The sequence below is a fragment of the Aegilops tauschii genome, chromosome 6 (assembly GCF_002575655.3).
Source record: "Aegilops tauschii subsp. strangulata cultivar AL8/78 chromosome 6, Aet v6.0, whole genome shotgun sequence".
Taxonomy (NCBI): domain Eukaryota; kingdom Viridiplantae; phylum Streptophyta; class Magnoliopsida; order Poales; family Poaceae; genus Aegilops; species Aegilops tauschii.
This window is the reverse complement of record NC_053040.3, coordinates 122,404,234-122,427,575: the sequence shown is the minus strand read 5'-3', so window position 1 is coordinate 122,427,575 and position 23,342 is coordinate 122,404,234. Positions and strand designations below refer to the sequence as shown.

Here is a 23,342-nt window from a genome sequence, read left to right as displayed (position 1 = left end):
AGCACAGTCAGCCCCATCTATGCAAACATCCCCGTGTTTCCTGTTCCTGTTTCAGACGATGATGACAGCCCAAGTATGCTTCCTTCCTCTTGCATCATTTCTTTTTGTTTTTCTCCATAACATTTTTTTCACATTTGTGTGATTCCAGCAAATTCTTTTTGTACAATCTCTTGCAAACTCATCCATTTTTTTTGCTACAGCTCCTAAGATGGTCGCTATGGAAGAGCATTTTGCTGATGCAAGCAGTGGCCCTAGCACACATGACAAGAACACTAGGAAGAAGAGGATGGCCAAAGTTCCAGCCATAAAAAATACCAGGGCAAAGAAGCAAAAGGTCGACAAGGCTGCAGAAATGTATGAGAAGTTTGTAAAGCATGGAAAACCATTGAGGAAATCACAACCCAATGAACAAGTGTGAGCTACCTAAGCCCTATCTGTTTTTGCTTTCTATTTTTTTTCTGCTCGAAACAAATGATTCATTCGGTTGCATCTATGGTAACAGGACGCCTTTCATCAAGCTAGGTGGATTTTTCATTGGATACAAGAAATTCCTTGTATGCTTCAAGCCTCGCGGGGATATGAATGTTGAGGTTATGTCCCTATGTATCGAGATGAACAACCTCGCATCCCGTGCAGCAAAAGAAAGGGATGTGAAGAAATACATCTTCTCAGTCCACGCGGGGGTAAGCTTTTGTAAAAACAAGCAATGCTTCATTCCTTTCTTACTTTCACATTTTCGTTGCAACACACACTAACCATTTTGTTGTATCTTTCAAGTAGATCCTACTAAAACAAGACCCATCAACCTTCCAACCAGCAAAACTCATGGCTGAGCTTGAATGGGCTATGAAATTGTTCAAGGTTCAAAAGTTTGGCCTCGTAAGTTTCACGAAGCTTTCTTTTGTTCCACACCACAAAATACTTCCAAATATGATCCAATGATGCGACGCGGCTGTAATTTTTTTTACATGTTCTGAGTACCTTTTTGCCTTTCTTTTGTTTTTTCCAGCTTTTTTTCTCAATTGTGCATGATCGCCATTGGATAGTTGTTTGCGCAAACTTGCTTCACAAGCAGTGGAATGTATTTGACTCAATCCATTCAAAAGGAAAACAATCTCCTTTGAAGAAGCAAGCCAATAACCTGGTAGGCTCATGCTCTCTATTTTTTTCTGTTTACCCTTCTGATTCATCTACATAAATGCCATGTTGTCATCTTTACACACCTCATTTTTATTTTTTTGAAACTTTTGTGTGTGTTTTCGGTGCTAGATCACAAACTTTACAACCCTCGCACAAGAGTGCAGCGAATTCAATGTCAATGTTGGATCCTTCGCCCGTGTTGACCTAGAGGATTACCCAAAGCAAGATACCCTGTGAGTTTTCTTTTTGAATTTTGCTTTAATCATGTTTTTGCATATCATCATCAAACTAGATCACAAACTTTTTGAACTTTTTTTATCTCACAGATGTGATTGTGGCTTTTTTGGGCTCAAATATGTGGAGAACTATGATGGGAAGTCAATGAGAGAGTTCAAGCAGGTACACATTTTTAATTTTTTGTCTTGTCATTTTGTTACAATCTACTTTCTTTGTTTTCAATACTCATGCAACAGAAGAATACCATGTGTTGTTTTTGCTTCATATGTGGTTTAAGTTCGTACCTACTAGGATTTTTTGCTACATCCATATGTCTAGTGTGCTACAACTACATTCTGCTTTTGCTTCATTCATATAATAATTTTGCTACATCCATATCATTTTTTTGCGGTGGATGGATGTGAACTTTTTGCATTCACCACTCATGCAACACAAGAATAACTAGTATCATACTTGTTTTACCTTTTGTTTTCACCACTCATGCAACACAAGAATAACTAGTATCATACTTGCTTAATTTTTGTATTCATTTTTTACAGGAAGACATGGCGCGATGCCGCATCGATGTGGCATACAACCTTTTCAGTCACCCAATGAACAATGCCCCAAAGGAGCGGGCGTTCAAGGATGAGTTGGCGGCTTGATTTTATGGAAGGTTCAAGACCAACAAGCTTGTTTCTTCGTTAGGTCTAGATCATGTCCGAGGTGGTAGCGTTCTCATAGGATTAGGGTAGTGCGCGTTCGTATGTAAACTGTTGATACCTCCAGTAAACATATGTGTCCTTTTGGTATGTAAGCCGATGATAACTTGATATTTTGGATGATGCACTTATGTTTTTAATGGATGCGTTCTTCTGTTTGCCAACTTGATCATGCATTGACAATTGTTTTTTGTTTCGCTGGTTCTGAAATATGATAATATTTCAAACTTCATCCATCGAAGTTTCAAGGGAATCTATGTGCATTTTTTCCCTCAAAACATATTTTCTGAAAAAATAATATGTGAATGCTACTTTTGTCACACACTTAAATTGCTGGAAGCTCACAGGAAATAGCTACAACCTTCTGTTAGATTTGTTGCAGAGCCAAAATATACAGTTTTACCTGCAAATTAGCTACATCCCTACAATATTTTTGCTGGAAGCATAATGTAAATAAGCTTCCTTTCCCAACTTTTGCTGTACAGCTAAATCAACACTTTAAATCATTCAAGGATTTTTCCTTTTCAAACTTGTTATTTTGCTACAACCATGTTTTAAAAAGCTTCAACCATGTTTCCTAAAAGCTGCAACCATATTTTGAAAAAGTTTCAACCATATTTTGAAAAAGTTTCAACCATGTTTTCCAAAAGCTTCAACCATGTTTTTCAAAAGCTTCAAACATGTTTCCTAAAAGCTGCAACCTTGTTTACAGAAGCTTCAACCATGTTTTCAAAAAGCTTTCACAAACATATAACAATAAGAATTATTTTAAATCAACTCTTGTAAAAAGGAACATTCTGCTTTTTTTCAAACCACGCATGTAGTAATATGTTGCAATCCCACAAAACAAACATTCACAGCTAGTCAACACAACTTTTTATCATAAAGTGTAAGGATTGTTTCGACGCCCGGAGCTTTCGCGCTCGCACTCGCAGCAAGAAAAGCTGCAAGGAGTTGGCAATCCTTCACGTTGTGATCTTCATCTTCACAATATTTGCATGGAGTCTTCTTTTCCCTTGGCTTTGGAGCTTTCTTCGTTTTCGCTGCGTCCTTCTTTGCTTTCTTCTTCATTTCATCCTCTCGAATCTCAATTAGTGGCTTCCTGCGCTTCTCTTTCTCTTTTGGCCTCCCTTTCTTTGCTGACTTTGGTGGGTTCCGCAGTCCTACGGGGGGGTGGATCCCGCTGACCTGTACTTGGACCCCCTGAGACTTGTGCATTTTCTGCATGACCTTGGGTTTCTTCGTCTCCTGCAACCCCATCAGTTGCTCTAGCTTTTATTGCAGCAACCCCAACACTACCCTGATCAATTAGCCCAGAGACAAAACTATAAGCTTCATCATTGAAGCATGCATCAGAAGCGAGTTTCCCAAACTTCCGGCATAGAGAGTTAAACTTTAGGGTGTTTGTCGTGGGAACGCCGAAATGCATAGCTCTATGCCCATCGCCCGGTTCAGGCGCAAGGTCGGTTGCTCTCTTAGACCATCTTGGAAGCATGTAAGTCGCAGGTATCGTTTGCACGTTCAGGTGCACCATGACATGGATGATATGTGGGCAGATCAGCCCACACATCTCAAACATGTTACAGGTGCACATGTATGTCTGATCTTTAGGGGCAACACGCACCGTGTACACTTTAGGGTTGACGCCATAATTTGCAACAATGCGAAACCAGACGACACCGTGTAACCCTTGCAGCTGATATTGCAGACCATAGCCTGTTGATTTAGCCAACATTTTTTGAAACTTGGAAAATACCTCTCTGGTATAGAAATCTGCAGCTTGCTTTTCAATGTTGTAACTGCAAACAAAAAAGCTTCCAACATCAATAAGAATTGCTACATATGTTTCAAAGAAATGCTGCAACCCCACTGTACTGGAAAACTAAAAAAAATGCTACATGACTTTGGACTTACTTTCCCCAGAGTGGCGGCCTCGTCGCTTCATTGATGAAGCCAGCATTGTCTTCACGATCAAGCATTAGCTCCTGGCAAAGCTCAAACTGCTGGACAAATGTCCAAACCGAGTCTCCATGATGATTTAAAGTCTTGAAGTAGGAATTCAGGCCCTCGGACCGCCCGGTTGTTCCTGTGAATGGGAAGAACTTATTCCTAAAGTACACAGGAGCCCACATCTCCCTGCTGTCCACATGTTCTTGAGGTGTTTCTTATCAGCCACACCAAATGACTCAACCATCTGCTTCCACCGTTCTTCAAACTCCTCAACGGTATCTGAATCATTGATGCAACCATAGAATGCTTCAGCAAAAGGCTCATCCTTGCCCAGCATCTTCCCTAGTTTCGTCCTTGCAACCCGGAAGACGTGCCACTTGCAACATCTGTGTGTTGAATCTGGAAATACCATTGAGATGGCTTTAGCCATTGCCTGGTCTTGATCAGTCATAATGTTCAACGGATGCTCGTTATTCATTGCCAACATCCATTGCTCGAAGACCCACTTGAAAGTTTCGATGGTCTCATCAGGCAACAAAGCGCACCCCAAGCAAACAGTATGTGTGTGGTTGTTAATGCCAACAATCGAAGCAAAGGGCAAGTTGTAGCGATTCGTGCAGAATGTGGTGTCGAAAAACACACAATCTTTGTACTTTGGATACAAGGTCCTTGTTCTCCCATCAACCCAGAAAAGCGCCCTAACAGCTCCATCTTCTTCTAGCTTCGAGAAAAAGAAGTTGGGATTCTCCACTTGTCTTCTCTCAAAGTACTCGATTGTCAGCTCCAAATCACGCTCTGATAGGCCCCTTCGCAGCTTTGCTCTTGCATTTGTCACATCAGTCTTCACGTACGGCAAACTCCTTGGATCGCAACACCGTGCATCTCCAAGCAAGCCCATCATATTAGCCGTTGATATGTTGCGATAGTGCAGTGAAGTGATGTACTGCATGTCTGCATCCGGGATCTTTCTGTGAGAGCGGCAAAATCTCCGACGCCCCCTTTGCAAAATCAGCTGGTGTGTGTGATCGGCCTCAAAAACTGTCACAACCCAGCTACCGTTTTTGAGGTTAACACCCATACGAGCCTTGCAATCATACCGCTCCAACCGGTTTCTTATCCTCTTGTCGCTCACATCCATATAGATGCCGGCTTGTTTGCTTGCAGATTTTTTGTTACTGGAATAGCTCATATCAACATCTTCACACTGATTTGTTGCAGCCCCGTCAGAAATGCTACCACCAACATTCTTCGAAGGATTTTTCCGTGAGTGTACGCACTCAAAAACTCTATAGATTAGAATGCGCTTATGCTCCGAGCTATTTTTCCTACTATGCTTTGATGTCACAATGCGAGTTCCAAAGCCCATCTTCGAGGCATATTCATTGTAAACACGCTGAGCTTCTTCAACATTGTCAAAAACCATTCCAAGAAAAGGGACAACTGGCTGTGATGATATTTCTTCATCTGGTTCGTCAACAAGTGTTGCAGCATTTCCATTGGCATTGTCACTAGCCACACGGGCATTGCCATGATTTGGAGCTACACCATCCGTGTTCAGATGCAACGAATCGTCACTATCATTTCCCGGAGTACCATTCAGATCAATTCCATCATCTTCTTCTTCGTGCGCAACATTTTGCATATCATCATCAAGGAAAATTGATGGCTCCACAGCAACATTCTGCAACAAAATCAGCACCCAAGTCATTTTTTTGCTGCCTGAAAAAACACGCAAAAAGCGCGAACAAAAAAAGTGGACGCAGCATGTCAATCACAATTCCAAAACAATTCCTGCATGCAACATTTTAGGATGTAGCATGCAACATCCAGCAAGACGCATGTAGCAAGTGCAACACATACTTGTAACATTTTACTAGCAGACAGCAGGAAGATGCTTGCATTAATTGACAACATCTCAGAAACATTACACAAAAATCAAACACAAGTATGTTGAGAACATCTCTTTTTAATCTCACGCTCATCAATTGAAATCAAAGGTTGCAACATTTTTTTGTGAACAAAAGGATCTACGATTTGCAATTGGAATTCGTACCAGATCAATTTCATCCCGGCCATGCCGTGCTGCATCTTGGAAGACCACATCAGGGTTGTAGTACCGTTGCAGCACCGGTCCACTACCACCAGGGCCTTGCCGCCTCAGGGGACTTCGGCCATGAACGGCAGCGGAGCTCGAGCCCAAATCCATGGAGGCAAGGAGGTCATTACGGATGTAAGACATGATTGAAGCAATTCCAAGGCCGCTTGATAGATGGGGGAGCCCCTCCTCGACGTGATTCGGCCGTGGGGAACTTAAAACTGGCGGATCCGGCCGCCGCCGCCGCGGATCGGGGACGGGCAGACGCGGGGGATCCAGCCCCCCTGTTTTTCTCGTTGTGGCTGTTCGTACGACGGTTGCAACAAAACTGTTCTTTTTTTGCTGCAACGGTTGGTTCGGTACACACTCGCGCGCAGATCTAATGGTTCACGCTAACCGCATCGGACGGCTGGGCCTCGACCGGCCCAACAGTTGGGCCGGTGCGCCGGCGCAGATCACTGCCCTTGATGCGTGGCTGGCCGGATACTGATAGCGTACGTGGTGATCTAGTGCGGTGCCCCGTGCCTAGCTGCCTTTTGTTAATTTGTCTGTTAATTTGGCATCTTGCGTAAACACAAACGCATGTTGCCATCTGCTTGGCCGCAAACCATCTCGCGATCTTGGTCTGTCTTGCTTGGAGGCCTGATGCATGTGCACTTTGCATATCCGTGCGTGCAGACGGAGCCATGGAGGGCAGGACACGCCCGCCCGCGCGGTCGATCGGTCCCGAGGCTCCGACGATCGATCGGCCAGTTTTCACCGAGATGCCTGCGCAGCATGCAACCGGCACCATTTTACATGGAGGTAATAGCACCAGCAGTCCTCGAACTTGTCCAGGATGTGATGATCTAGTCTAAAACTTGCAAAAGCAAACTATTGCATCCCACAACTTGCACCAATGTGCAAATTTGGTCCTAGCCAATCAGACAACGACAAGTGGAGCCTAGTCAGCAGAGCCGGTCAGCGCAGCACATTTTGCAATTACCCCCCTAGACTTAGCACTAATGAACCCGCACTACACAATTATTCAGGTAAGAACAAGAGGCAGCATTTCCTTGGTCTTCACTGCGTTCATGAAGGAAGGCTCCAGCTTCTTGTTCTTCCAGTTGTCGGAGCACGGATATGTCGGTCAGTCACTGGATCATCATGAATGTTTGGTGCCATGTCAACGACGTTACCAAACATCTTGTGGAAATGGAACCAGTCGTAGGAGCAGCCCGACATGTGCAGGTGCAGGTCGAGGCCGCCGCGGCCGTTGTCCTACTCGAAGGCGTTGCCGACGTGCAGCGACCACATCTGCGACGGCGCCTCGACGGGCACGGTCCAGTCGCGGCCGCTGGCCACGGCCTCCGTGGAGCGCGGCAGCAGGTAGACCGGCGTGGTCCGCTTGCCCGGGTCCAGCGCGAGCGCCGCGATCATGGGGTGCGTGCGCGTCATGGCCAGCATCGACCCCGGGATGTCGAGCCTGATCCTGTTGCCGAGGACGACGTAGTGGGAGTCGGTGAAGGCCCAGTCGTGGATCATGAGGTGCGCCGGCAGCACGAACTCCCGCTTCTGCACCAGCCTGAAGCCGGCGTCGAACTCTGCATACGTACCATCAGTGATTTGATTTTAATGGGCATATGGATGGACAAGGGGGTGCTGCCGACCGTAGAAAGTGAAGTTGGCGCGCGGGAGGAGCATGTCCTCGGCGTTGCAGGCCACCATGAGCAGCCGGTTGCGCTTGGGGTCAACCTTGTAGTGCGCCAGCAGCGGCATGCTGAACACGCCTGCACGGGATAATGGCGACCGGGCCGGCGCACAAACGTCAGATCATCCACGCTAGCTCGGTGCGCAACGACTAGTCTACTCTACTCAAAGTGAACAGCACGCACCACTGAGCACGGGGCGCAGCAAGCGGGTGGCCGCGTCGAGCCCGGCCTCCGCTGCGGTGCTGCAACGCGATGCTCACCGGGCTGGCCGTGCACGGGCAGGCACACGAGGCGGCGGCGCTGTTCCACGACATGTGGAGGTCGGGGCTGAAGCCGGACGGCGTAACCTTCACGGCGGTGCTCACCGCATGCCGATCCATGGGCCTGGTCACCGAAGCCTGGGAGTACTTCGACAACATGGAGGCCAAGTACGGCGTGGCGCCGACGGCCGAGCACCACGCTTGCATGGTCGACCTGCTGGCTCGGTGCGGGTACCTCGACGAGGCGATGGCCTTCATCGAGCGGTCGCCGGCCGACCCCGGAGCGAGCTCCTGGGGCGCGCTCCTCACCGGCTGCGCCATCTACGGCAACCTGGACCTCGCGGAGTCCGCGGCGAGGCACCTCTTCAAGCTCGAGCCGCACAACTCGGCCAACTACCTGGCGATGATGAGCCTGTACGAGCAGCACCAGATGTTCGACGAGGCGGAGAGCCTCAAGTACGCCATGAAGGCGAGAGGGGTGGACGCCAGGCCGGGGTGGAGCTGGACGCAGGTCGGGCGGAGCGTCCACGTCTTCGAGGTCGACGGCGGGTCGCCGCCGTACCCGGAGACGCCGGAGATATACGGCGAGATGAGCCGGCTGGTGTCGCAGATCAGGATGGTGGGGTACGTGCCGGACAACGGCTGCGGCGCCTACGTCCTCCCCGAGGAGGAGAAGGGGGGGTAATTGCAAAATGTGCTGCGCTGACCGGCTCTGCTGACTAGGCTCCACTTGTCGTCGTATGATTGGCTAGGACCAAATTTACACATTGGGTATAAGTTGTGGGATGCAATAGTTTGCTTTTGCAAGTTTTGAACTAGATCATCACATCCTGAACAAGTTTCAGGACTGCCGGTGCTATTACCTCTTTTACATGCAAAAAAGTAAAGTTTATTTCGTCCCGTCGCATCGACTCGGTTCTTACAAAAGAGAAACATTGGCAGTAGTCTTGACACGAAAAAAGAGAAGATCACAAGCTACAACACCGGTGAAACAGTGAATTGATTAGTTGATCATGATCGGCCCATCGGCCGGCCACATGCGAGCGAAGCCAGCACGGCGACGACGACGACCGGAGCGCGCGCTCGGAAACGACACGCGCCTCGGGTGGCGCGGTCGCGGGGGAATCTGCCGCTGCAGTGAGCGGCAGTGCAAGGGCAGCGCTGGCCGGAGACAGACAGGACGCGCGTGGGTAGGGCGCCGGGCCGTGGCGGCAAACAGTGGTTCGTGCCCGTGAGCCCTGCCAGGCCGATATCATATGACCATTTGGGACTAGACGACGACGGTTTTTTCACTCCTCTGCCCGTCTGGTTTTGGCCTGTGGGTTTGCTTGTTTTTGATGAGTTGATCGATCTTGGATCTGTGTTTGTTTTGGAGGCGTGTTATTAGCCCTGTTGCCGCACAGAGTATACAGCGCCCGTGCTTCGCCATTTGCAGCTTGCGGGACTGGCCGCCCATGGTTTCCCTCCACGGCTGGAAATCGGTGCCCTTACGCTACCGTCCATCCGAGAGGAATCCACCGCCTGGATACGGATCATTTCTCATGCAGCGCAAATCTACTTATCAAGAGCCTTTCACCCGCAAGGACCTTGAGTAACTTCGGTTACTGTGGGAGATGGGACCATGGTCCATGGACACGAATCAAGGCCTCTGTGCGAGATGTGAAAAACTTTTATTGCCCGAATTTAAACCGCACCCACCACCACCCTTTGCTGTTCAGCAGAGACCCAACGGCATCACGGGACAGCTAGCAGAGAAGGAGTAAACCGAAGCAGAGTCTCTTATTTTCATTATTGATGAATATACCCAGCATCACATCAACCAGCAGGTGATGTGCAAAAGTTGCACTGAGGCGCAAGCAAAATGCTTCAGCGGACAAGAATGTAGTAGCACTAGTTCAGTTTCAGAGAGCTTCAGACACTGATGCAGCTAGAGGTGGCTCGGGCCGGATTGGCCAAACACTGGACCCTCTCGTACTGCCGATCACGAGGAAGCAGTCGCACTTGCCGGGCTCTCTATCGCGTCCTCCTCCAGGTGGATCAGCTTTCCACTGATCTTCCTGGCACAGTTGCAAAGTAGTACGTATTCATCATGTTCATGTTAACTCCTCTGTGATATATCTGCTGAAAGCGCTAACAGGGGAATGTAATGCAGGAGGATGTACCTCTGATGGTGTGGTTTCTCATCGGACAAAACTTTCATCAGCCTCTCCTCGAACGGCGTGGCATGCCAGTTCACTCTCTGGTCCTGTAAACATCCAAGCACGTACAGCAGTAAGCTACATACAGATAACCGTGAAAGTGAGGATCATTAGAGGAAAATGCACACCTCTTTGTACTTGGTGGTGGTGTTGGGGATCCCATTGCCGTCCCAGGCCTTGGGCAGCATCGGGGTAGGGTTGTTCTCGTTGTCCCAGTTCAGTCCAGAGGCCACAAAGATGGGCACGTCGCTGAGATCGACGCTCCCGAAGCCCAGCTGCCGTCCAGTCTCACCCTCACCATCCGCGCACGAGGTCTTGAGCCAGCACGACAGGCTGGCCACGCCATGCTTCCCGTTCTCCGAGCTCTTGTTCAGCAGCTCTCCGACGCCACCGCCACCCACAAGCTGCTGCTGGTTGACATTCTCATCCTCTTGAGCCTGCTGCTCTTTCCTGCCGGAATGGAACAGAAATGGCGCAGACTCTGATGACAGCTCTGTGCTTTCATTCACTGAGCCTGGAAGGGTGTGCTGCTGAGGCTTCTCGGTGGAATCTGCGGACAGGTACCTTCTTTTGGGAGGGTGAGAGGCGACCATGGGGGAGGACTCGTCTCTCAGCTCCGTCCACTGCAGCTTGTTCTCGATGGGTCTCAGGACGGGGTATACAAATTGCTTGCTGGCCCTCCCGCGCTTCCCGGGCTTGAAGTTCCCCTGGTGTGTGGTGAATCCAGGAGTCTGGATATCGTCTCTAAGGACCAGAGGAGTGGGGAAAGGCGAGTCGCTAGGATCAGGATTCTGGTTCCTGATGATCTGGGCTGAAGACCTTTCCTGCGACGATGATCTCGGCGCTGATTCAACCTCCGTGACATGGTCGTCAGTGCCTTCGTCGGTGTCCTGGTCATGCTTCAAAGCTCCATCGTGCCCGTCGGAGTTGAACCTGTGTTGGAAGAGACAGCCAAAATGGTTTTCAGACCAGCTAACAATAGTTATCATGTTACTAGTTTACAGGATCACAACATTCATGGAGATAGATGGTACTCCCTTTGACACTGTTCAGTGTTAAAAAACGTCTTATATTTTGAGGCAGAGGGAGTAGTTCTTTACCCTTCAGACAAGTAATCCTTATTTTCAGACACCAGGGCCTCTTTAGTCTCCTGTGCATTGTTGGACGTCTCATTGCACTGAGTGTAAGAAAAAAGATGTCAGACAGTGATTTTTATGAAAAGAAGATCGCAAAGATAAACTCAATACGACAATACCTCATTAATTTCTTGCTCTTCGACTTGGTTTGATGCTTTCAGAATTTCGGGAGGGGTTTCTGATATTGCGCCACAAGATTTAAGATAATTTGCCTGGTATAATAGTGGAATTCCATGAAAACATCATCAGAATTTGTTACTAGTATAATTTAGAGTGCTAAGTTTTAAAAGATAACACGGACCTGCAACAGTTAAGTGTAACAATATCTATCAGTATGCAGTGCAGAGATAAATGTAGAAATATCAAGCAAATGAGCATTACAGAAATTTTTCATTGTAATTAGTTGGTGCTAACTATGCCAAAATCTGACAACCAGTAAGACTTGGCCTATATCTGAAGATTATAATCCTAACTATTGAACTGCATAGACCTGAAATTTGACAATCAGTGAGACATGACCTATATCTGAAGGTTGTAATCCTAATTATTGAATTGCACGGACCTAACCACCTCTCCGAAGTTTAAGCTCATGGAGAAAGGCAGACAATACATTTCACCACTTCCTCTCACGTCTAGGCTCTTCTCAGCCTTGGACTTGAGATCGACGTAGGTTAAAACTATTTCAGAAATATTTCGTCGGCAGGGTGTTGAGAACTTGAAATGATGACCTATTGGCCATGATATCGTATTAAGTTGCATGCACAGAACAACCTAGCCCAAATGCATATTTGGAAAAGATGGGCAATATATTTCAACAATAACTAATCATTATACTATTCTGAACTACATATACAATGCACATGGAAAACCTTTAAGAGGTTATACATTGTATAGCAAGGTCCTTGATATAATTTTGCAAAGACTAAAAGTTGAAGTGGAATTGAAAAGGAGCAAGATTTAATCTTGACAGTGCACACAGACTTCAGCAAAGCCTTGGCCTGATGGGGAAAGGTAAGCAATACATTTGAACACTAATTGATAACTCTATTACTCAGAACTACCTATGCGACATATACGACAAAATCTTTAGAAGGTTATCCATTGTACAGCATGATCTTTCAATATACTTCTGCAAAGTCTTAAAGTTCAGATGGGATCTAAAAAGTCAATATTTAATTTTGAAATCAGTGCACATTGACTTCAGCAAATGTGATAACTAGCATCTGCTAGACTGGCAGTGTACTTGTCGTGGAAATTTTTATGGCATGCCCACTGAAAATGGTCTAAGCAAAGGGTTTCAAATCCGCAAATAGTGTTCTATTCGGCCAACAACTAGATGTGTCTCCACAAACAAAAAGGTATTTAAAAGACGGATGATATTTTTTGTTGCCACAGGTGCATACTTTACACATTCCACTGAACATTTAATAGTCGCACCGATAAATGAGGAGCATAGTAGTTAGTCCAAATGACAAAAGTAACATCAACGACAAAGTTCCCCTTGGCAATTGCAGCACAACCTTCTAACTACAAAGTTCATCCAGACATAGCAGGTAACACGACACAGAGAATACTGCAGTGCAGATTTGACACTCTATCCATGAAGACCACATTGACAGTGCAGAGGTGTAAGTCAATTAGTCAAACAGATCAATTCAAACTGTAAGCATCAACCAATTCAATTTTTTCGCTGCTACCCACCGGCAACACGGCCTGAATACCGACGGAGCAGCGCACAGTTAGAAAAAAACACAGAAACAGGAAAGCGTTTGCAGTCTCGATCTCGATACCTCTCGCCTGAGGTCGTCGTCGACCCCTCCGTCGTTACCGGGACCCTCCTTGGGCGTCCCGCTCTCCTCAAGCTCTGAGAACAAAACAACACGCAATCAGCAGTCCGTCACCATCATCAACAGATCGAATCGGATCCGATCGGCGCGACGGGAGATTCAAAAACTCACTCGCCGTGCCGTCGTCGTGGTGGTCGTCCAGGAAGGCATCCCCGAGCCGGGTCTTGCGCACGAGCGGATCCTGCACCAGAGAAACAGACACAGAAACGGATCATCGCCACGCGGATCGGGAACGAGGGGTTCAGGGAAGACGAGATCGCAGGGGGTGGGGGTGAGCGTACGTGGAGGGCCCGGACGGCCGGGTCGGGGCGGCCGCGGAAGCAGGAGAGGAAGCAGCCCATGGCGTGGCCGAGAGAATCCTGGCGCGAGCGCGCTGGGTCGCCGCCGCCGCCGCGGTCGAGGGTTTGGGGATTGGTGCGGCGGGATCCCGGGGAGGGATTGTCGGAAATGGAAAGAGTGCGGCAGGGGGGAGAAGAGGAGGCGGAGCTGAAGGGGGGACGAGATTTGAAATGGAAATTCGAAACGAAGGCACGGACACCGCAGACGACGCAGGGCACAGCAGGACGGTCGCCTCGCGTGGTGGGCCTTTTTGTGCCGTTGAGTGGAAAAATGAGTTGGGCGCGGGCTTGCGGAGGTCGTAGATGGGCCGGTCGTAGAGACGGATGTGCCGTGCAGTGGAGACACTGGATGAAGCATGATTATTAGTCCCACCTCGCTTGTTTAGTGGAGTTGAGCTCGAGCTGATGGCTACTTAAAGGGCGTCAGCTGCAGTGTTGGAGCTCAGGCAGCTGCGTGGTGAACACAAAGCGAACTATTCTTTCGCCTTTTACTAAAGAATACCGTGTGCATGCCACATCAAGAAGCATACAACTATTTTTGAAGGGATCTCTCCTCTTATGAGGAGGGTCCCACAATTCAGTTTAACAAAATTTAGTTCATCCATTGATCAACTTGTTGTCACAGTCTAGACAAGGTTTAGGCTAATTCATATGGCATTTGACATGAAGCAATTTTTCATAGTCCCATAGGATTTTTATTAGATTGTAACAAATAGAAAGCATCTGCCTCGCTCCTAGACCACAAACCGTAGTCTCTTCCCGCCCCCCTGGCGGGGCGTGGATCTGGACGGCGAGGTGCTCTGGCGGTTGGTGGTGGTCGGCATGGATGGGTGGTTGCTCGAGGATAGGAGCTTCAAGGTTGTGAGTTGCTCTCAATCTGATGCTCTCGATTTGGCGCGCTACAAGGCAGCGAGGTGCTCGTGCTCTTTGATCTGGTGTGGCTTGAAGGGCGGAGGGTGCCCATGCTCTCAATCTGGCGCACTAGAATGGCGGCGAGGTGCTCGTGCTCTTGATCTGGCGCGGCTAGAAGGGCGGTGTGGTGCTCGTGCTCTCGTTCAGGTGCGTCTAGAAGAGTAGCCACAGGTGTGGTGCATTGGACGGCAGGTCTAGCTCCGCGTGGTGGGATCTGGTTGCGGTGGTGATGTTTGGGCTGCTTGGCCGGTCATCTCTGCATGGTGCAGGTGGTGGCGGCTGGGACGCTCTCGCCTTCTGTTCCTGCCCCTGTGGCGTCGCAAGGTTTGTTGGTGCTAGGCACCGTGGTGGTTTTGGCAGTTGTAATGTGCTTGGCGGGGTGGTGGCGGGTGTTTGGTGGAGGTTCTGGTGGGGGCATGACGATGTGGCCTCAATGACGAGATACTGTGGCGGCGGTGGAGTGAACCATCTTGGACACCGTTGCCCTTTTCGGTGTGCAGAGGTGCAGGTGGGACACTAGTAGGAAAAGGGGCTTTTACCCCGGTTCATAAGGGCCTTTAGTCCCGGTTCTGGAACTGGGACTAAAGGGTCGTTACTAATGCCCTAGCCCTTTAGTCCCGGTTCTTACACGAACCAGGACTAAAGGCCGTCCACGTGGCCGGTGCGGGGAGCCCACGCAGGAGGGCCTTTTGTCCCGGTTGGTGTCACCAACCGGGACCAATAGGCATCCACGCGTCAGCACCTGGCAGGAGCTGAGGTTTTTGTTTTTTTTGAAAGGGGGTGGTTTTGGGGTTTTGGGGGGTTAATTTAGGTGTTTCATATATTGTGTTAGCTAGCTAATTAATAGAGAGAAGTGTCCTCTCTTATCTCCGTGCTTGGTCGACGCTACGTACTATATACGTATGGAGAGGAGTAGACACGCTAGCTAGTAATCAAATGAAGGAAACAGAAGATCATCATGAACATATGCATACAGAGAGAAGTGATATCGACCACCTCTCCTTCTCCGAGATATTGGTCGAACAACAAGTTCTCGTATATCTATCCGACACTACCGGCTACATATATACAATAATTATCTCTTACAATACAATCTCCTAATTATATTGTAGGAACACAGGGTCCACATAGTATTCTCCGTTTTCAGCGATCACGTGGTCAAGGAAGAATGCCGCCAATTCCTCTTGAATTGCTCGCATACGATGTTCTGCTAGGAGTTCATCCTGCATCCGAAAGATCTAATTTGAAGAAGGGGGTCAATACATATATATATATATGAATAAATGAAACTCAACACAAATGATGGTAATAAAATAAAATTGTGAATATTATTGCTTACGCACTTCATATTGTTCTTCAGTGTAGCCCCGCTCACAGGTCGTGTGGCGGATGGACTCGCAAACGTAGTATCCACAGTAATTATTCCCGGGTTCCTGCCACAACCACTTTACAAGAAATAGAGGTCAATCAAACTGATAAGCAAGCATGCTAAATGGTATTGATGAAACTAGCGCTTGAATCACTAGGAGATGCGCGGAACATGCTACTATGGTACTTACTTTCGGGTGTCTAAATTGCAGCTTCTTCGGGAGTCCCGGAGCTTTTGAGGTGAATTTTCTCCAAACCCTGCCAGACAAAGAAAACAATTACTTGATATCAGGAAATGAACAAAGTTGCTGATATGGTGGATAATGATCGATTTAACTTACTTCTGGAGCATTTGAGTCATGTTCGCATAGTCCTGGGGATCTTTTCGTCTCGAGTCTAAGACGGTTACTACTCCCGGCTCAAGCTTAATCTCTAGGAGAATATAGTGGAAGCTGCGCATGCATGCATAAGTCATCAATTACATTACCATAACCTGGACTAATAAGGGAAACCGAATATGCACAAGACAGTAACACTCACTTGAAGTTGTAAGGAAAGAGTATTTTATCTTTGTTTTGATTTAATACCAACGATTGTAGCAAGTTGGCCTCGGCTTCTTTGGGGTTTTTTTCAACCGTATATGCATCTATGAGATTTGTGTTAATGAACCCAATATCACCGATTTGTCTTTTCTTCAATTCGGCGATCTTCAATCTGCATAATATAGTGAGGATAAGTATAAATACATGCAATGAAAGAGCTGGCCTATATAGAGAGACTTAATGACAGAAGTAGTACTACTTACAGACAGTAGCAAGTGATCGTTGTTTTATCGAGAGACTTTTGATTGTAAAACTGGAAGAAATCCTCAAATGGAACATTCAGCAGTTCAATTCCAACGAGGTCATGCTCCGGTTTAACTCTCAGCGTCAAAGTACTCATCCCATCAGACTCTCTGCAGGTTTTCATGTACCAATCATGTAGTCTTCGCATCATCGTGCTTAGAGATCTGACATCTTTGACGAGAGGCTTCCCGTAATGGTATTTGTGTTCGTCCACCTCCATGATTTCATAATGTACATCGTCGGGCAGGTAATCTCCAAGATTGCTATAACCGGGCACCATACCCGGATCATTAGCGACGATGTCTTTTGACACCTTGAGCGGGGGGCACGATTGGTTCGCTTGTTCGCCGAGCTGGGCAATTTTTTTCCCAGCTCGTCGTTCTTTCATCCTTTTATCACTGACAGTACTTCCCGACCGCTCCGCTTCGGCATATGCCTTTGCAAGAACGCGCTCATAGTTGCCTCTCGGCGGAGACTTTGGTGGTTTTGTCAGGGCAGCCAGAGTGCGCTTTGCTTTCACCGGATCTACCTTCTCCTCCGGAGGTGGATGTTTCTTTGCTTTCACCCCTTCAAAGAAGTTCTTCACTTCGGCTCGCACGATCTTCGCGTTCTCCTCCTCGGTCCTCTCATATGGTAACTTCTCTGGAGTCTTCAGAGAAGGACCGAATCTGTATTGCCTCCCGCCTCTGGCAGCTGTACTGCTAGACGCCGGCAGAGCAGACGGAGCGGTTGCGGCTGTCTTCTTTCCTTGCTTACGAGGCGGAGGAGAAGGACTACGACGCGCCGGAGCAGCCGCAGCGGCGGCGGGTCTCTTCCGCCCTTGCTGACGAGGCGGAGAAGGAGGAGGCTGGCTGCTCTGGCGCGCCGGCGCTGGCGGAGAAGGAGGCGGAGTGCCGCCACGCGCCGGAGAAGGAGGCTGAGTGCCCTGATCACTCGCCGGAGGAGGAGGCGGAGTGCCCTTACTCGCCGGAGCCGTCCAGTTCGGAAGCTTGATGAGCTCCTTCCGCCATAGGCATGGAGTCTTCAGAGCTAAACCCAGCCGAGTCTCCCCTTCACCGGTAGGGTGGTCAAGCTGGAGGTCCTCAAATCCCTCCGTTATTTCATCCACCATCACCCTAGCATATCCTTCTGAAATCGGCCGGCAGTGGTAGGTTGCGCCGGGTTCAGTAGGTAAAACAGAGCCAACAGCCGCCTTGACTTTCAAGTTCTGCCATTCCGCCATAAGGTGGCAATGTTGAGACTCCGTGATAGCATCCACGGGGTAGCTAGCAGGAGCCGCATGCTCCAACTAAGGCAGCTCGGTGGAAGCCACGCTGCTTCTCCGCTGAGATGGCGGTGTAGCTTGGGGGGCAGTTTCGGCATCTCGATTGCCGTCTCGTTCCTCTAGCGCTTGAACCCTTTCGTGCAGCTTCTGAATTTGGATCTGCTCCACTTTTTTCCTCCTCTCCTGGGTTTTGCAACCGCCCGCGTCCGGAAAACCAGCCTTCCACGGAACAGAGCCTGGCGTGCCTCGTGTCCGTCCAGGGTGCTCAGGATTCCCGAGGGCCATTGTGAGCTCGTCGTTCTCTCTGTCTAGAACGAACGTCCCTTGCTGCGCTGCATCGATATAGTGCTTAAGCTTCTTGACGGGTATTGCAAGTTGCTCGTCCGTCCAACGACACTTCCCTGATACAGGGTCCAAGGTTCCGCCAGCCCCGAAGAACCAAGTCCGGCAACGGTCTGGCCAGTTCATTGTCTCTGGTTCGATCCCTTTATCAAGCAGATCCCTCTCAGACTTGGCCCACTTAGGCCGGGCTTTGAGGTAGCCACCTGACCCCATGCGATGGTGAAGCTTCTTCTTCGCAGCATTCTTCTTGTTTGTCGCTGACATCTTCTTACTCTTTTCCGATGTCTTGTGGGCCACAAATGCGGGCCAGTGATCTCTGATCTTCTCATACCGGCCGATGAATTCTGGTGTCTCTTCTTTGTCGACAAATGTTTTCAGCTCATTCTTCCACCTCCTGAATAGGTCTGCCATCTTCTTAAGAGCATGAGACTTGATTAATTGCTCTATAACTGGCTTCTCCGGATCCTCCTCTGGCGGTAGGGTGAAATTTGCCTTCAGCTCAGTCCAAAGATCATCTTTCTGCATATCATTGACATAAGACACCTCAGGGTCTTCCTTCTTAGGCTTATAACATTGGTGGATGCTGATCGGGATCTTGTCCCTAACTAGAACCCCGCACTGAGCAGCAAAAGCATCCTTTGTCCGGAGGGGTTCAATCGGTTGGCCGTCACGCGCGATTGCTGTGATCTCAAACCTTTCATCCGAGCGCAACTTTCTCTTCGGGCCTCGTCTCTTTACCGCAGTTGTGCTCGATCCGGAGGGCTAGAAAAAAGAAGAAAGACGAGTGTTAATTAATATGTGTACATACCAAAACAATGAATGCATCAATTAGCTAGTCAGCACAGGCTTAACTAATATTTACCTGGCCGGACTCTGTTCGGTCACCGGAGCCATCACCACGGGCTCCTTCTTGCACCAGCATTGGGTCACCGGAGCCATCATAATCATGTCTTTCCTCCTCCACTCCTCGATCACCGTAGCCTGCTTCTTCACCCTGTTCTTCCAGACCATCATTGTCGTTAAGATACGACAAGATATCACCTCCGGCTAAGATTATGTCCCCCAACACCGCTTCTGCTTGCTCATCTCGTCCGTGTTCCATTGTTTCTGCAAATATTACAACATGGCAATTATTACACAAACATGACAGCAGGTGGATATATTAGTGCAAACGTAGACCTAGCTTATTCCGGGTTTGGGGTGGCCTAGGCAACGCTTCAAGGGTAGGGGCGCGGCGGGAGGGGGTAGGAGACCGACATCGTTTTTTTCTAGGGTTTGGGTGTCCTCGAGAGTTTTGGTTGAGCGAGAGGGCCGGGGGGTGCTCCCGTGGTATAAGTTATCACGGTCGAGAGGGGGTATACATATCGACCGTCCATCATGTCAAAGTTATCTAGGAGGGAGTTATATATATCGACAACGACGACATACATACACGGGAAAATAATGTTATCGGGGAGGGGGTATATCGACCCCCCTCGTGTTGAAGTTATCCCCCCTCGTGTTGAAGTTATCGGGAGGGGTATATATCGACGACGACAGACCCGATAAAACATAAGAAAACGAAGAAGAAATAAAAAGAGGAGAAGAAGAAAGGAATAGAGGAAAGGATTGAAGAAAAAAAAGAAGAAAAAAAAGAGGAGAAGAAGAAAAAATAGAATATTTAAAATAGAATATTTTCTATTTTTTCTTCTTCTCCTCTATTCCTTTCTTCTTCTCCTCTTCTTTTTCTACTTTTTTCCTCTTCTTATTTATTTCTCCTCTTCTTCCTCTCCTCTTCTTCTTTCTTTCCTCTTCTTATTTATCTAAAATTGTAACTTTTGCATATATAAAACTTTTCCATGTGGATCATCATTTCTCATATATATCGAATATATATCCATTGTCATATATAAAAACTTTCTATATATGAACAAAAAACTTTCTATGAACAAAAAAAACACTTTTGACATATATATTCATACATTTTGAACATCTACATACATACAATTTTTTTTGTTCACATATACATTATAGCCACATACACATATACATCACATATGAACAAAAAAATTAAACTAATAAAAAAAACATATAGCCACATATGAACAAAAACATATAGCCACATACATACACATATACATTATATATATATGATCAAAAAACAATTAACTAATAAAAAACAGAGCCGGGGCGGCGGCTCTCACAGCGGGGGCGGCTAGGGCGATGGCGACGGCGGGGGCGGCGAGGGCGCCGGAGCGCGGGGGCGGGACGGGGCGGGGGCGGCGAGGGCGCCGGCGAGCACGCGCGGGCCGGGCAGGGGGGCTCGGGGCGCCGAGGCGGCGCGCGCGAGCAGGGGAGCACGAGGCGGGGCGGCGCGTGGGGGCAGGGCGACGGCGACGAGCACCGGGCGGCGACCCGTCGAGGCAAGGGCGCGGGGCGACGGCGACGAGGAGCGGGCGGCGACGGCGAGCACGGGCAGCCTGGCGGCGTCGGGGGCAACTGGCGATGGAAATCTGAAAAATTCCTAAGTGCTGGCTTATATAGCAAAGCCTTTGGTCCCGGTTCAACGCACAAACCAGGACGAATGCCACCCTTTAGTCCTGGTTGGTGGCACCAACCGGGACCAAAGGTCCCTTTTCAGCAGCCCAAAGGGCGGGAAGCGGCGGCCTTTGGTCCCGGTTGGTGGCACCAACCGGGACTAAAGGGGGGGCATTGGTCCCGGTTGGTGCCACCAACCGGGACCAAAGGCCTTGCGCTGCCCGCGGCCAAAAGTTTAGTCCCACCTCGCTAGTTGAGAGGGGCTCGGAGTGGTTTATAAGCCCCACTGTGGCTGCCCTCTCGAGCTCCTCTCAAATGCAGGCTTACGGGCCTAATGTCACACTGTGCTGTCTGTGGGCCTATTGGGCCTTCTGCGGGCCTGAATCCTGGCCCAGGTTGGGTTTCTAGTCGTATTCAGGCCGCGGTGGCCCAATAGGTGGCAGTTTTTTAAATTTTTTTTCCAGTTTTTTGGTTCTGTTTTTTGCATTATTTATTTTCTTTTGTTTTTTGCTTTATTTTTTAATTATTTTTTGCTTTTAGGTTAGCAAAATTATAAACTGTCTGTTAGTGCCATTAGTTTTAGAAAAAAATATAAACTTTCTATTAGTGCCATTAGTTCTTTATGAAAATTCTTTTTGCTGTATTTAGTTTTTTTGTTTTCTTTTTTGCTATATTTATTTTGTTTTGTTTCTACTTACAACAAAAAACTTATTTATTTTATTTTATTTTGTTTCTAATTACTTATTTATTTTACTTTATGATAATTCTTTATGCTATTAAAGTTTCTATCAAAAAAAGTTCTTTATGAAAATTCTTTTTGCTTTTAATGATTAAAAATAAAAAAGAGGCGCAATGCGCATTGATTTGCTTCAAGCCTTTCGGAATAGTGTAGACTGCACTGCACATAGCTCGATGCAGTCTACCTTATTCCTCAAGGCTTGAAGTCAAGCAACGTGAGCATTGCGCCTCTTCTTCATCGTCTCTGCACTCAGGGCTTATAAACCGCTCCTAGTGCCTCTCAGCTAGCGAGGTGGGACTAAAAAACTGCTTAGCTACTAAGAAACTCTAGTACCGGTTCGTGCCACGAACAGGTACTAAAGGTGCTCATGGGACCACAGCCTCATTAGTACCGGTTCGTGGCACCAACAGGGACCAAAGGGTGGAATTGGTCCCGGATCGTGCCACCAACCGGGACCAATGGCCTTGCACAGCGGCGTGGTGGTGAGTTTAGTCCCACCTCGCTAGCTAAGAGAGAGCCGCACCTGTTTATAAGGTGCGGTGCGCCTGAGCTGTCGAGCTCCTCTCTAAAGCAGGCTTACGGGCCTAACCTCTCTGTACATGCCTGTAGGCCTACTGGGCCTTCTGCGGGCCTGAATCCTGGCCCATGGATGGGTTTCTAATCGTATTCAGGCCGTGGTGGCCCAGTAGGTGGCATAATTTTTAATTTTTTTCCTGTTATTTTTCATGCATTTACTAATTATTTTGAGCTATAAGACCCTAAAATTGAAAAGCATTTCAAATGAACTCTGAAAAGGTTGAAAGTTGGCATGGTATCATCATTTCATCCACATAGCATGTGCAAGAAAGTTGAGAGGGTTACGGTAAAAACTAGATGCACTTCTTGTACAAAACGGACAATGGTATCATACTCGTCTATTACAAAGTTGGCATGGTATCATCATAATAGTAGCGGGAGAAAGTCTTCACTTTTTCTTCGCTTGCCATTTGCTTATTGCGCCGTAACCATGGATAATCTTCATCGTTTATCAGGATGCTTGGGTCAGCCTTGACTTTGAAGGGAGGAATTTCATGAAACTTTTCATAATCTTCAGACATGTCTGTCTTGCCCTCCACTCCCACAATGTCCCTTTTTCCTGAAAGAACTATGTGGCGCTTTGGCTCATCGTATGATGTATTCGCTTCCTTATCTTTTCTTTTCCTCGGTCTGGTAGACATGTCCTTCACATAGATAACCTGTGCCACATCATTGGCTAGGACGAACGGTTCGTCAGTGTACCCAAGATTGTTCAGATCCACTGTTGTCATTCCGTACTGTGGGTCTACCTGTACCCCGCCTCCTGACAGATTGACCCATTTGCACTTAAACAAAGGGACCTTAAAATCATGTCCGTAGTCAAGTTCCCATATGTCCATTATGTAACCATAATATGTGTCCTTTCCCCTCTCGGTTGCTGCATCGAAGCGGACACCGCTGTTTTGGTTGGTGCTCTTTTGATCTTGGGCGATCGTGTAAAATGTATTCCCATTTATCTCGTATCCTTTGTAAGTCAATACAGTCGAAGATGGTCCCCTGGACAACGAGTACAACTCATCACAAACAGTGGTGTCACCTCTGAGACGTGTTTCCAACCAACTGCTGAAAGTCCTGATGTGTTCACATGTAATCCAGTCGTCACACTGCTCCGGGTGTTTGGAGCGCAGACTGTTCTTGTGTTCATCGACATACGGGGTCACCAAGGTAGAGTTCTGTAGAACTGTGT

At 48.0% G+C, this 23,342-nt stretch overlaps 3 protein-coding genes and 1 non-coding gene across 4 annotated transcripts; 2 read left to right on the top strand and 2 right to left on the bottom strand.

Annotated features, from left to right (window-relative positions):
- Nucleotides 1-6,901: 6,901 nt before the first annotated feature.
- Nucleotides 6,902-8,240, bottom strand: LOC109746590 (carotenoid cleavage dioxygenase 7, chloroplastic). Its single transcript, XM_073501162.1, has 3 exons — nt 7,998-8,240; nt 7,773-7,892; nt 6,902-7,706 (listed from the first exon to the last, which is right to left on the bottom strand). The coding sequence occupies exons 2-3, from the start codon at nt 7,879-7,881 to the stop codon at nt 7,384-7,386; spliced, it is 432 nt and encodes a 143-aa protein (XP_073357263.1). The 5' UTR covers nt 7,882-7,892; nt 7,998-8,240; the 3' UTR covers nt 6,902-7,383.
- LOC123494473 (pentatricopeptide repeat-containing protein At4g01030, mitochondrial-like) lies at nt 8,067-8,759 on the top strand. Its single transcript, XM_045230354.2, has one exon. The coding sequence runs from the start codon at nt 8,067-8,069 to the stop codon at nt 8,757-8,759; it is 693 nt and encodes a 230-aa protein (XP_045086289.2).
- A 1,075-nt stretch (nt 8,760-9,834) lies between these two features.
- LOC109746594 (protein JASON) lies at nt 9,835-13,825 on the bottom strand. The gene is made up of 8 exons (XM_020305709.3): nt 13,537-13,825; nt 13,367-13,436; nt 13,199-13,272; nt 11,528-11,620; nt 11,373-11,449; nt 10,401-11,205; nt 10,237-10,319; nt 9,835-10,131 (listed from the first exon to the last, which is right to left on the bottom strand). Exons 1-8 carry the CDS (start codon nt 13,594-13,596, stop codon nt 10,056-10,058), a joined length of 1,338 nt encoding a protein of 445 aa, XP_020161298.1. The 5' UTR covers nt 13,597-13,825; the 3' UTR covers nt 9,835-10,055.
- A 216-nt stretch (nt 13,826-14,041) lies between these two features.
- On the top strand, nt 14,042-14,162 carry LOC120967528 (U5 spliceosomal RNA). Its single transcript, XR_005761279.1, has one exon. It is a non-coding gene; the product is annotated as a U5 spliceosomal RNA (small nuclear RNA).
- Nucleotides 14,163-23,342: the final 9,180 nt, after the last annotated feature.

What these genes read in the sequence shown, in the direction of transcription:
- LOC109746590 (XM_073501162.1), bottom strand. Translation starts at nt 7,881, where the DNA reads ATGCCGCTGCTGGCGCACTACAAGGTTGACCCCAAGCGCAACCGGCTG. An exon ending in CGCCAACTTCACTTTCTACG is followed by an intron (nt 7,707 to 7,772) that starts GTCGGCAGCACC and finishes GTACGTATGCAG; the next exon opens with AGTTCGACGCCGGCTTCAGG.
- LOC123494473 (XM_045230354.2), top strand. Translation starts at nt 8,067, where the DNA reads ATGCTCACCGGGCTGGCCGTGCACGGGCAGGCACACGAGGCGGCGGCG.
- LOC109746594 (XM_020305709.3), bottom strand. Translation starts at nt 13,596, where the DNA reads ATGGGCTGCTTCCTCTCCTGCTTCCGCGGCCGCCCCGACCCGGCCGTC. An exon ending in CCACGACGACGGCACGGCGA is followed by an intron (nt 13,273 to 13,366) that starts GTGAGTTTTTGA and finishes TTTTGTTCTCAG; the next exon opens with AGCTTGAGGAGAGCGGGACG. An exon ending in CCACCACCAAGTACAAAGAG is followed by an intron (nt 10,320 to 10,400) that starts GTGTGCATTTTC and finishes GGATGTTTACAG; the next exon opens with GACCAGAGAGTGAACTGGCA.